General features: G+C 38.7%; 1 protein-coding gene across 1 annotated transcript; it reads right to left on the bottom strand.

Moving 5' to 3' along the window:
• Positions 1 to 477: 477 nt before the first annotated feature.
• LOC145814527 (cell division cycle 20.2, cofactor of APC complex-like) lies at positions 478 to 4,396 on the bottom strand. The gene is made up of 6 exons (XM_082911410.1): positions 3,920 to 4,396; positions 2,955 to 3,224; positions 2,126 to 2,395; positions 1,461 to 2,042; positions 846 to 1,107; positions 478 to 731 (listed from the first exon to the last, which is right to left on the bottom strand). The coding sequence occupies exons 1-5, from the start codon at positions 4,013 to 4,015 to the stop codon at positions 964 to 966; spliced, it is 1,362 nt and encodes a 453-aa protein (XP_082767536.1). The 5' UTR covers positions 4,016 to 4,396; the 3' UTR covers positions 478 to 731; positions 846 to 963.
• Between the last annotated feature and the right edge of the window lie 6,429 nt (positions 4,397 to 10,825).

Below are 10,825 nucleotides of genomic sequence, written 5' to 3'. Positions count from 1 at the left end.
CCTATGTATGAAAATTATATCATACCCTTCATATATGGAGTCATTATTGGGCTCATGGCCGGTGTTGATACAGTTGGAGCATTGTTTATTTAATGAGACACTTCCTAATTCTCTTCAATAGCACTTGTCATTTTTCTTTTTACCCTCAAATTAGTACTTTTTTCTGCTTTCTTCACTGCCATGCAATGAAAAACAGAAACACTTTGTAATGAATAACACAGATTTGTATGGACCGCCATACTGAGCATCATTAGAATGAATTGGGAGGAGAAGGGCTCATGGTTAGGCTTCAGAATAGAAGTAAACCATGCAGAAAGTTTACAATCAATACATCTTTGTCATCTTCATGTTACTTCAAGAGCAAAAGATCCGTTCCAAATTCTTCTGGCTTTGAGATTTAATGACAAATTCGGTAAATTATTAAGAAGGGAGTACATTTTAAATTATTATATATGCATATAGATTGAACAAAAGACATTTACGTGGTTCATCACAATGAGTGACTACGTCCACAGGAATTGAAGGCTTTCCATTAAGCAAAATTTGGGGTACAAATAGATACACACACAAAAGAAGCACTCAAAAATCAAATCTAGTCATCACTACCTGAGCATGGAATTCTAGAATACAAGATGAATTGCACTCCAAATTGAATATCTTACAGATTGGACGATGGGATGGGGGGTTTCGAATGAACAATTGACATAGGTTGCATTCTCTCCTCTACCAACCTGTGAGAAAATGCAAAACAGAGAAAATAAGTAACTTTTTCTGTTTTCTATGCACGAAAATGCCAGAGCAACCTTGGAAAAGATTTTGAAAAAAAAAAAATGCATTTGATTTACCTAAAAATAGTTTAGTTGACAAAAACCATTAGTAGTCAGTCTCTTTAACCCAAAGAATATGAAGCCGAGACTTTGGGATTTTTTGTGCATACCACACCATCCTTGTTGTTTATGCCACTTAACGAATGCGGTTCAGGTGAGCAAATGGCTCAGGATTTGCCTTAGGTGCAGGTTTCGCCACTTCAGCAGGAGTCCCAAAAACATTCCAAAATCTTAGAGTTTCATCCCCTGCAGCAGATGCTACTGTACATCCATCTGGGCTCTGAATCAAAATACACCGAAAAGAAATCAGAATCAATAAATTCGACATAGGCTTGGTTTGGGAAGTGGGTTGGCTTTTTGGCTTTTTGGCTTTTTTGGCTATTTTAGCCTGGGCTAAAAAGTTTGGTTTGGGAAGGGCTTTTTGGCTTTTTTGGCTTTTTTTGTGAGAGAAGATTGTAATGATTATGGGTTGGATGTGATGTTTTGTTTTTTGTGGTTAAAATAGTCTATTTTGTCTTTTGTGGCTAAAATAGCCAAAAAAGCCCAAAACCTAAGTTGCCAAACAGAGGCTATAAAACACTCACTCACTCAGGTAGAAGAAATATAAAATTTTCAGATTAAATTAAATTGTACCTGAGCCATGAAAAGAACTCTGGATGTATGGCCAGTGAGCTCTGCTACTTTCACCATAGATGGGTACTTCCAAAGCGTAAGCTGATTCTGTGTAAAGCCATGAGAGCTAAGCAGCTCGCGCTCATTCTTGTTCCACAGAAGAGAACAGACCTGTGATCCAGTGTCAATCGAGTTCAAGCAAGCACCGGTGTGGGTGTTCCAAAACTTTATGCACCTGTCACTGCCACCTCCACCAGAGGCCAGCAAGTTACCCTGGAACGGACACCAAGCAAGGGCTTTAACAGCGGCTGTGTGGTCTTCAAGCCTGTGAAGCCACTGTGTTGGGGAATTAGAAGAAGCCGTCGACCTGTCCCATATATGCAGGAGATTATCATTTCCCCCACTTGCTAACTGTTGACCCGAGGCTGACCATTTTAGCCCACAGACTTCTTGATGGTGTCCCCTGTAGGTTTCAACAATATGTGATCTTACTCTTACATCGTTGTTGATGATCTGACCATCCATTCCTCCAGTTGTCAAAATATGATTGTTCCAATCCATAGATCCAACTCGTGATTGGTGGCCACCTCTCAAGATTCGTAGCTGTAGAATCAGCATTCAACGGTAACAAAATTAATTAAACAATGGAAAAGAGTACTCAACTGCAATCTACAAGAGTAACAAACCTGTCGATTAGCTGTAGAATCCCAAAGTTGGACATTAGAGTTGTTCAAGCCAACTGCAATGTGTCGTCCATCAGGAGCCCATTTGACACTGGTCACAGGGCCATTTTCGTCGTCAATGGTGACAAGTTCTGAGGTGGCACCATCAGTAGCATCCCACAGATATACTGTGTTTCCAAGAGCAATAGCAAGAACATTGCTGCTACCCCAATCTAACAAGTTCAAGTAGTAATCATCCACCAGGTCAGGAGCGTCTAACGTTCTCTCGGAAGTCTGTATGATCCAAGTGAAAAACACTTGAGAATTTCAAAGATAACAAAGGAAAATAAAAACAGCATAAACATTCATCCAAATTATTCTTGATTCACAAATTCATAAGCACGTGTAAATCTCCACTTATTACGGTTGATAACTTGAGAATTTTAAAGATAAAATGGAAAAGAAAAACAACATAAACATTCATCCAAATTATTGTTGATTCACAAATTCATGAGCACGTGTAAATCTCCACTTATTAATGCATATGGAAGCAAAATTCAAATAGTTCACATTTGATTACTTTTTATTTCCTATTTTTTGTAATTTAAATCATCATCTTACAACTCTTCAGACAACCAGTCCAAATCTAAATTCAACCTATCTTACATTATCAATCTTAATGTTAGTAGTTTACATTTGATTATTATTTATGTCCAATATTTTGCATTTTAAATCATCATCTTACCACTCTAAGGCAACCCTTCCAGGTCCAAATTCAACCTATCTTATACGATCAATCTTAATGTCACTGTAAACAACACAATCAAAGGGCAATAGTAGAATATGAACCTACCTGAGGAATGTAACGACGGGGCTTTGTGGGTTTGGACTGGTGAATAGCTGAGAACTCGTTTGGTATGGCCTCAACTGGGGTGGGCGGCTTGTTCTTGAAAGCCAGTATCCGGGTTCGATTCATGTTGAAGGTTTCCTTCAGTTGCTTCTGGTATGCCTCCCTGGATGGAGAGCTCATAGCTGGGTTCTCTTTGCCTTTCCGCCCTTCAGTCAGCATGTAATGTGCATAATCGAAATCAATCGCCGATCTGTTTGGTATGAATCTATCCAACTGTTGAAAACAGTACAGCAAGACACAAATTAACAATGAGAATCACTGAGGTACATAAAATTTCAAGAATCCCATTAAACAAAAACTTGTCTCCAGTTACCCTAGCTTCAAAAATCCAATTACAAACCAGAACAACAATACCCGAATTGAAAAAAATAATGAAGTATAAACCCCAGTGTCAAATTCAAACAAACAGAAACTGATAATAAGAATAACTGAGGTGTATGTAAACTTTCACGAATTGCGTTAAACAAAAACTTGTGTCCAGAAACCCTTGCTTCAGAAATCCAATACCCGAATTCAAAAAAACTAATTAAGCATATACCCTATTGTCAATTCAAATAAACAGAAACCGACAATAAGAATCACTAAGGTATGTAAACTTTCAGCAATTGCATTAAACAAATTCCTGTCTGCAGAAACCCTAGCTTCAGAAATCCAATTATGAACAACAATACCCAAATTCAAAAAACTAATCAATCATGAAACCTAGTGTCAATTAAAGTAAATATTAAATCCTAGCCTAAGAATTGAATCAAGAAGAAGCAAAATCACGGCTGCAAGTATCAAATCAAATCGAGAAAACAAAACCAAGATTCATGGCCAAAAAAAATGAGAATATACACGTATAATAATGACAACCGTCAATGAATTAAAGGATTTACAACTCTATTCGAGGGCATACGTATGCATACATTTTCTCGAGAACTTTTCCTATGAAGAAACTGTTCTTGAAGGGGGCATCGAGTTTGTGCTTTCCCTGTTGAAGAGTTCATGGATCCTGCATCCATTGTTAGCACTAAAAATAGAGAGAGAGAGAGAGAGAGAGAGAGAGAGAGAGAGAGAGAGAGAGAGAGAGAGAGAGAGACCCTGAAAAAGCAAAAACAAGAAACACCCTGCAAAAACAATAGAGAAAAGCAAGCCTGGAAAGCAAGTTAGATAAAAGAAAGTAAACAACAACAAAATTGAGAGAGAGAACACGATGTCAATCGCTGGTAGCTTTGTTGATTGTTGATGGTAGGACCGACCGCAGCAACAACAAAATTGAGAGAGAGAGAGAGAGAGAGAGAGAGAGAGAACACGACGTCAATCGCTGGTAGCTTTGTTGATTGTTGATGGTAGGACCGAGCGCAGAGAGAGAGAGAGAGAGAGAGAGAGTAGTTGATTGAATTATCAAGAGTTTTGACAGGGTTATATATTGATAAAGATTGCAATTTCGATCACTCGTTTGCTGTCCAGATTCTGGAAAGTGCAACGGCTATATTGTTCAAATAGCCGTTTCAATTCAGTTGACGAAAACACCCTCTATCGTGATGCGCCAAATTGACTATGTCGAAGATATTCGCTTTACTAGCAGGGCATTTTAATAATTTAAACATAAATCATAGTCTTTTAATTCATAAGCTAATGCTTGAACTACAAATTTTCTAACTAGTTTATTTATTTGTTAAAAAAAATAGAAATTTGTTGCTCCTTCTAAAAACATCTCCAATGGTGTATCTGTTTTTTTCCCACTAAGTAAAAGCTCTAAATGCTCCAACTAGTGGCGTAGTCAGGAATTCAGTGAAGAAGGGGCACAAATTAATGACAACATTAATTTTTTTTCTTTATAATAAATAACAATGAGATATTACTAAACTTAAATGTTAAGAGTTAAAAAAAGATAAGTTGAGATAGAAATGATATATTTTAGTAGAGAAATTCTATAAAACATACTGCAAAAAAGTGTCTAACATATGTCGCAATGGTCTTTAGTTATAACACATTATAGTGTTAGATATAATTTAGTTATAACTTCTTATGGTTGTTATTTTGGCTATAACTGTATAACAAGTAATATTTAGTTATGACTCATTCTGATATTAATTATGACCTATTGTAATTTTTTTTTTAATTTTTTTTTTTATAATTGAAGATGTGTTGCTTGATTATAATTTATATAGTAGTCATTTTAGTTATAAATGGAAAGAAACGCATAGAGGATAAACTCCATATGTCAAATGTAACTAACAATCCAATAAACTCCATATCATTTTGAACTTCCAAAATCTGAGATAAACTTCTAGAGAGCGAGTGAGGTCACTTCTAGTGAGAGAAAGGGAGAAATTGAAAGAGAACTTGAAGCTCAAGCTAGGGTTGGTCAAGATTATGTTAGAACAAGAGTAATTCAAGGCTCTAGGTGAGTTTTGTACTCCCCAATTCTTGAGGATGAGTTGAATTCATGGTGTATATATGATCATTTGCATATATTTTGCATAAGGTTGTCAAAAAATGATGGAAATTGAAGTAGCTTCATATGCATGCATGATTTCTTACATCCTTGAGTTTGATTTTGAGTATTTATATTCAAATGATGAGTTATATGGTACATGCATGGTTCATTCACCATGTTTAACTCTTGAATACATGTTTTAGAAAGGAGTTTCTTATATGCATGGAGCCTTGAGCTCAAATTTGTTAAGTTCATGAATTTTGAAAAGAGATCATGTACATGCATGCACAATTCTACATTGTTGAGTTCCATTTTCCACAAATTCTTACATGCAAATGCATATCTTTGCTATGTCTCGAGAGCTCACCATGATTTTACATGAAAACATCTTATTTGTCCATGTTTTGGAAGTTTGGGTTTTATGAATCTTTACATACATGTGTTTTAAAGTTTGGTTTTGAAGAATTGACATACTTTTGGGTTTTGATTTTGGCAAAATGACTTTCAATTCATGATGTTTTACAAGTTTACAAGTGTTTTCTCAAGTTTTGGCCCAAAAGAATGAGTTTTGATTCATTGGAATTGAGTTTTGAAGCTTAGAGAGCAATCTGGAAATTCCAGAATTCACACTCTTCGCTCGAGCAGTGAAAGTTGTGCTCGAGCGAAGAATGCAAGCTCCCAGAAGTTTTGCACACATGAGCACTCCGTTTGAGCGACACAATCTATGCTTGAGTGACTACCCTTAATTTTGAACCTTCGCTCGAGGGAAGGAAGTTGAGCTCGAGCACAAAATGAATGCTCTCAGAACTTTTTGCAAACGTAGGGGTCCACTTGGGCGACCAAAGTTGCGCTTGAGCGAACTACCCTGTTTTCTGAAATTTTGTTAGGTGTTTTAAAGTGCATTTTGAGCATTCTCATTGCATCCTAGGCATTCCTAAGCCTTAATTAAGAAACAATAATGAGGATATGAATTAGAAACACACTAAGAAATAAATGTACTAAGTTAAGAGATTACAAAGAGTGTGTTTCAATGTATACGAGCGTATGATAAAAAGAATAAGAAGCTAATGCAAAGAAAACTAAGCCGTGACGGCCATATAGATGTGTAATGATAAGACGTGTTTTGTGCTATATACATTTTGATTGTAGGTCGAGAATTGGAGACCGATCAACTGCTTCTGGAAGCCCACTGTGAGTAATGTTATTGTAAAGATATGTTCATGTGAATTATGTTCCAAATGTGATTTGATAATTTATGATTTCTGAAATGATATTTGTTTATGTGAATGAATGTCCTATGTTTGAAATTTATTATGGCATCTATAGATAGTCCCAAGTCATGGGAGACGACATGTTAATGCGGGTTCATGACATATATGTGATTACGAGATCTCGTTAGCCACTTGACAAATTGGTGATGTGTTTAATTGGTATCTGGAACAGATTACTCTAGTCGGATGATGATGTGATATGTTCTATTAGATGCACCATTATTATGTTCGGATATGAGAATTTCTTCGGTTATGATCTGGTTTATGAATATGATATGTTCAGAATTCATTCACTAATCTCTTTACATTTATGTTATTCACTGGGTTTTAGCTCACTATGTATATATATATATATATGTATCGGTGAGCACTCTGGAGATCAGGCTTGAAGACTTCTGTCCGGATCTGTGTTCTGTTATCAGCTAACCATTGTGCTTTATGTGGAGGTTCCTAAAGTGTCGCGTGTTAAGCTCCGGTTGTTTTTATATATAAGACTTTGTTTGTTTTTGTTGGTTGTACTTAAGATGCTGTAGTTAAGTGTGTGTGTGTGTGTGTATAATGTGAGAATGATTTTTGGATATGTATATAAAGTTTTAAATATTCTGTTTCATATAAGTCTGCATAGCTTATTGGACAATTATATTTTTGTTATTTGCTTCCGCTAGCCCCTTTATTTTGTGATTCTGTTTCAGAGGCCGTAGGTAATCTTAAGATTACTGGCCGGTTAAGACGCTAAACCTATAAGGGCGAGTTTGGGTCGTGACACCATTGATCTTGCGAGGAACAAGGGTACATGCCAAACTTCTGATAGTCTTTTAACTCAATGTGTCTGCTACGACATTAGCTTTGCTTGGATGGTGATGGATCTCTACATTATAGTCCTTCATAAATTATAGCCATTGTCGTTGCCTCATATTCAGTTCTTTCTGTGTAAACAGATATTTAAGACTTTTGTGATCCTTTTAAATTTCGTAAGCTACTCCGTAGAGATAATTGTGCCAAATTTTGAGGGGCAAAGATTACTACAGCTAATTCCAGATTGTGGGTTGGGTAGTTCTTCTTGTGAGTCTTTAATTGACGTGAGACATATGTAATGACTTTTCTATTTTGTATAAGGACACAACCCAAACCATTGTATAAGGCGTCGCTATAAATTACGAACCCTTCCATTCCCGTAAGGAGTGCTAGTATAGAAGTTGTCACAAGTCTGTTTTTTAACTCTTGGAAGCAACGTTCCTACTTGTGAGTCCATTCAAAGGGCGTGTTCTTCTGAGTTAGCTGGGTCAAGGGTGATGTTATCTTCGAGAAATCTTGCATGAAGGGTCAGTAATAGCCAGCTAGACCCAAGAAGCTTCGAATCTCAGACACGTTAGTAGGTTGTGGCCAATCCACGATTGCTGCAACCTTTTGGGGGTTGACCGAGATGCCATCCTTGTTAATGACGTGACCGAGGAAATGTACACTAGTGATCCAGAATTCGCATTTCTTCAACTTGGTATAAAGTTTATGATCACGTAGTGTCTGTAGAACTCTTCGCAAGTGGTGTTCATGCTCTTCTGGTGATTTGGAGTATATGAAAATGTAGTCAATGAAAACAATGACGAACTTGTCAAGATAGGGATTGAACACCCGATTCATAAGGTCCATAAAGGCTGCTGGAGCATTTGTGACGCCAAATGGCATGACGAGGAACTCATAGTGCCCGTAACGTGTTTTGAAGGCAGTCTTTTCGATGCTATCGTTTTAACTTTTAATTGATGATAGCCGGAACGCAAATCGATTTTCGAGAATACTTGGGTGCCTTGAAGTTGATCAAACAAGTCATCGATTCATGGCAGAGGGTACTGATTCTTGATGGTGACCTTGTTCAATTCTCGATAATTGATACACAATTTCATGGTACCTTCTTTTTCTTTATGAACAGTATTGGAGCTCCCCAGGGCGAGATACTTGGTCGATTGAAACCTTTGTCTAGTAGTTCCTGGAGTTGGGTCTTTAGTTCTTTTAATTCCGTCATTGACATGAGGTAAAGGGCTTTTGATATTGGTTGGGTACCAAGTTAAGTTTCAATAGTAAATTTGATTTCCCGGTCAACCAGGGTACCAGGTAGATCTTCAGGAAAGACATCTGAGAATTCTTGAACCACGAGGATTGTATCAAGTGTAGGGGCCTGTTAAAATTAATGTATTATTGATTGATATTTTGTTATGTTTACAATGATTCCTATATATAGAAGAGAAGAATAGGTAGTAGGTGGAGTAGGTGAAGTGGAGTAGGTGAAGTGGGTGGAGTAGGTGAAGTGGGTGGAGTAGGTGTAGTGGAGTAGGTGAAGTGGGTGAAGTAGGTGATAGGTTTTAACAGCCCCCCGCAAACTCAAGGGAGATAGGAACTAACCAACTTGAGTTTGGAGAGAGTAACAAAACAAGAAAATAGATTAATACATAAAATAAAATAGGATAGGAGACACTGTATGGTCGTGTCAGACCGTTGGTGAAGACACTGTATGGTGGTGTCATAACGGTGTAGAGGACACTGTATGGTGGTGTCATAACGTTGTAGAGGACACTGTATGGTGGTGTCAGACCGTTGGTGAAGACACTGTATGGTGGTGTCATAACGTTGTAGAGGACACTGGATGGCGGTGTCAGACTGATGTAGAAGACAGTTTATGGGGTCATGTCGGACCGTTGTAGCAGACAATGTTGTGACAGTTGTTGTGACAGTTTACAGAGTCTTGCTGGACCCTTGTAGAAACTAACCGGAATCAATGTCGGGACAGTTTACAGAGTCTTGTCGGACCCATGAAGGAGCTAACCGGAATCAATGTCGGGACAGTTTACAGAGTCTTGTCGGACCCTTGTAGAAACTAACCGGAATCAATGTCGGGACAGTTTACAGAGTCTTGTCGGACCCATGAAGGAGCTAACCGGAATCAATGTCGGGACAGTTTACAGAGTCTTGTCGGACCCATGTAGAAACTAACCGGAATCAATGTCGGGACAGTTTACAGAGTCTTGTCGGACCCATGAAGGAGTTAACCGGAATCAATGTTGGGACAGTTTATAGAGTCTTGTCGGACCCTTAAAAAGTCGCACCCTCAAAAGGTGTGCCCAATCTATCAAAAGGCGTGCCATCAAAAGGCGTGTCCAATCCATAAAAAGGCGTGCCATCAAAAGGCGTGCCCAATATGATGGCGAGGCACGTGAGTGCCTTGGCTGGCGCGCCCGTTTGTCGTCTGGCGTCAAGTGGCGCGCGATACGCGTGGCTGCCTCGGCTATTTAACCAAGACGGAGGTTGAGGCTGAGGCAGAAGCTGAGACAGAAAAACTGAGAGAAACCTCTGAAAAATTCTTCGTTTTGCTGAGAAAGATACTCTGTAACACTCTGTTGCCCAGAAAAATGGCTTCGTCTTCCCGCGGTCTGCTCACTCTCTTTCCCGACCTCAACGAGTCAACAAGAGAGATAACTGGTGCGGTGGCACTGGAACCTCAACCAAGCGCCCCGGAGTTTGCTCCGTTGAACTTTCCTATGCGGTCTGTGGAGCAAAGAATGGCAGTGCAGTCGAATGTGGAGGCCAATCAGTATACATTGAAGTCATGTGTGGAAACCATGACTGCGGTTACAAATTTGTCGAACCGGCTGCAGAGTAGGACAAATGAGGTGCAGCAGTTAAACGCCCAGCTGGCTCTGCTCCAACGCATGTATAAGGATGCGCGAGCAGAGATAAGTGTGCTAAAGGCGGAAAATAAGGAGCTGAAGCGGAAGGCCACCGTGATGTTCCGATTTGGAGGGCCGCCATATGCTGCAGTGGAGGAGCAGGGAGTAGTGATCGTGCCCAGTGGAGCGGGAAACACGGAGGCAAAACTGGCAAGGGCCGCCCAGGACGGAGGCAAGAAGAAAAGACCGGCGGTAGAGTAGAGAAAAATCCCACTGTGGGTGTGGGTTTTTTTTTTTTTTTTTTTTGTTTGTTTGTTTTTTTTGTTTGTTTTTTTTGTTTTTATGATGTAAAATTGTGATCGGGGTTGATCGTTGAGATGAATAAAAGATGGTTTGGTGTGCAAAGCTATATGGGTATGAATGGAATTGGAAAAAGATGAAAAATAATGTGAAAGAAAAATA

The sequence above is a fragment of the Camellia sinensis genome, unplaced genomic scaffold (genome assembly GCF_055761805.1).
Source record: "Camellia sinensis isolate YWXY unplaced genomic scaffold, ASM5576180v1 Unanchor11, whole genome shotgun sequence".
Classification (NCBI taxonomy): Eukaryota; Viridiplantae; Streptophyta; class Magnoliopsida; order Ericales; family Theaceae; genus Camellia; species Camellia sinensis.
The sequence above is the reverse complement of the archived record's forward strand: the minus strand, read 5'-3'. Positions and strand labels throughout refer to the sequence as shown.

Excerpts from the sequence above, each read along its gene's own strand:
- LOC145814527 (XM_082911410.1), bottom strand. The coding sequence starts at position 4,015 with ATGGATGCAGGATCCATGAACTCTTCAACAGGGAAAGCACAAACTCGA. Across the intron at positions 3,225-3,919 it reads GGAAAAGTTCTCGAGAAAAT|TTGGATAGATTCATACCAAA; the intron begins GTATGCATACGT and ends TGTTTTCAACAG. Across the intron at positions 2,396-2,954 it reads CCCGTCGTTACATTCCTCAG|ACTTCCGAGAGAACGTTAGA; the intron begins GTAGGTTCATAT and ends TGGATCATACAG.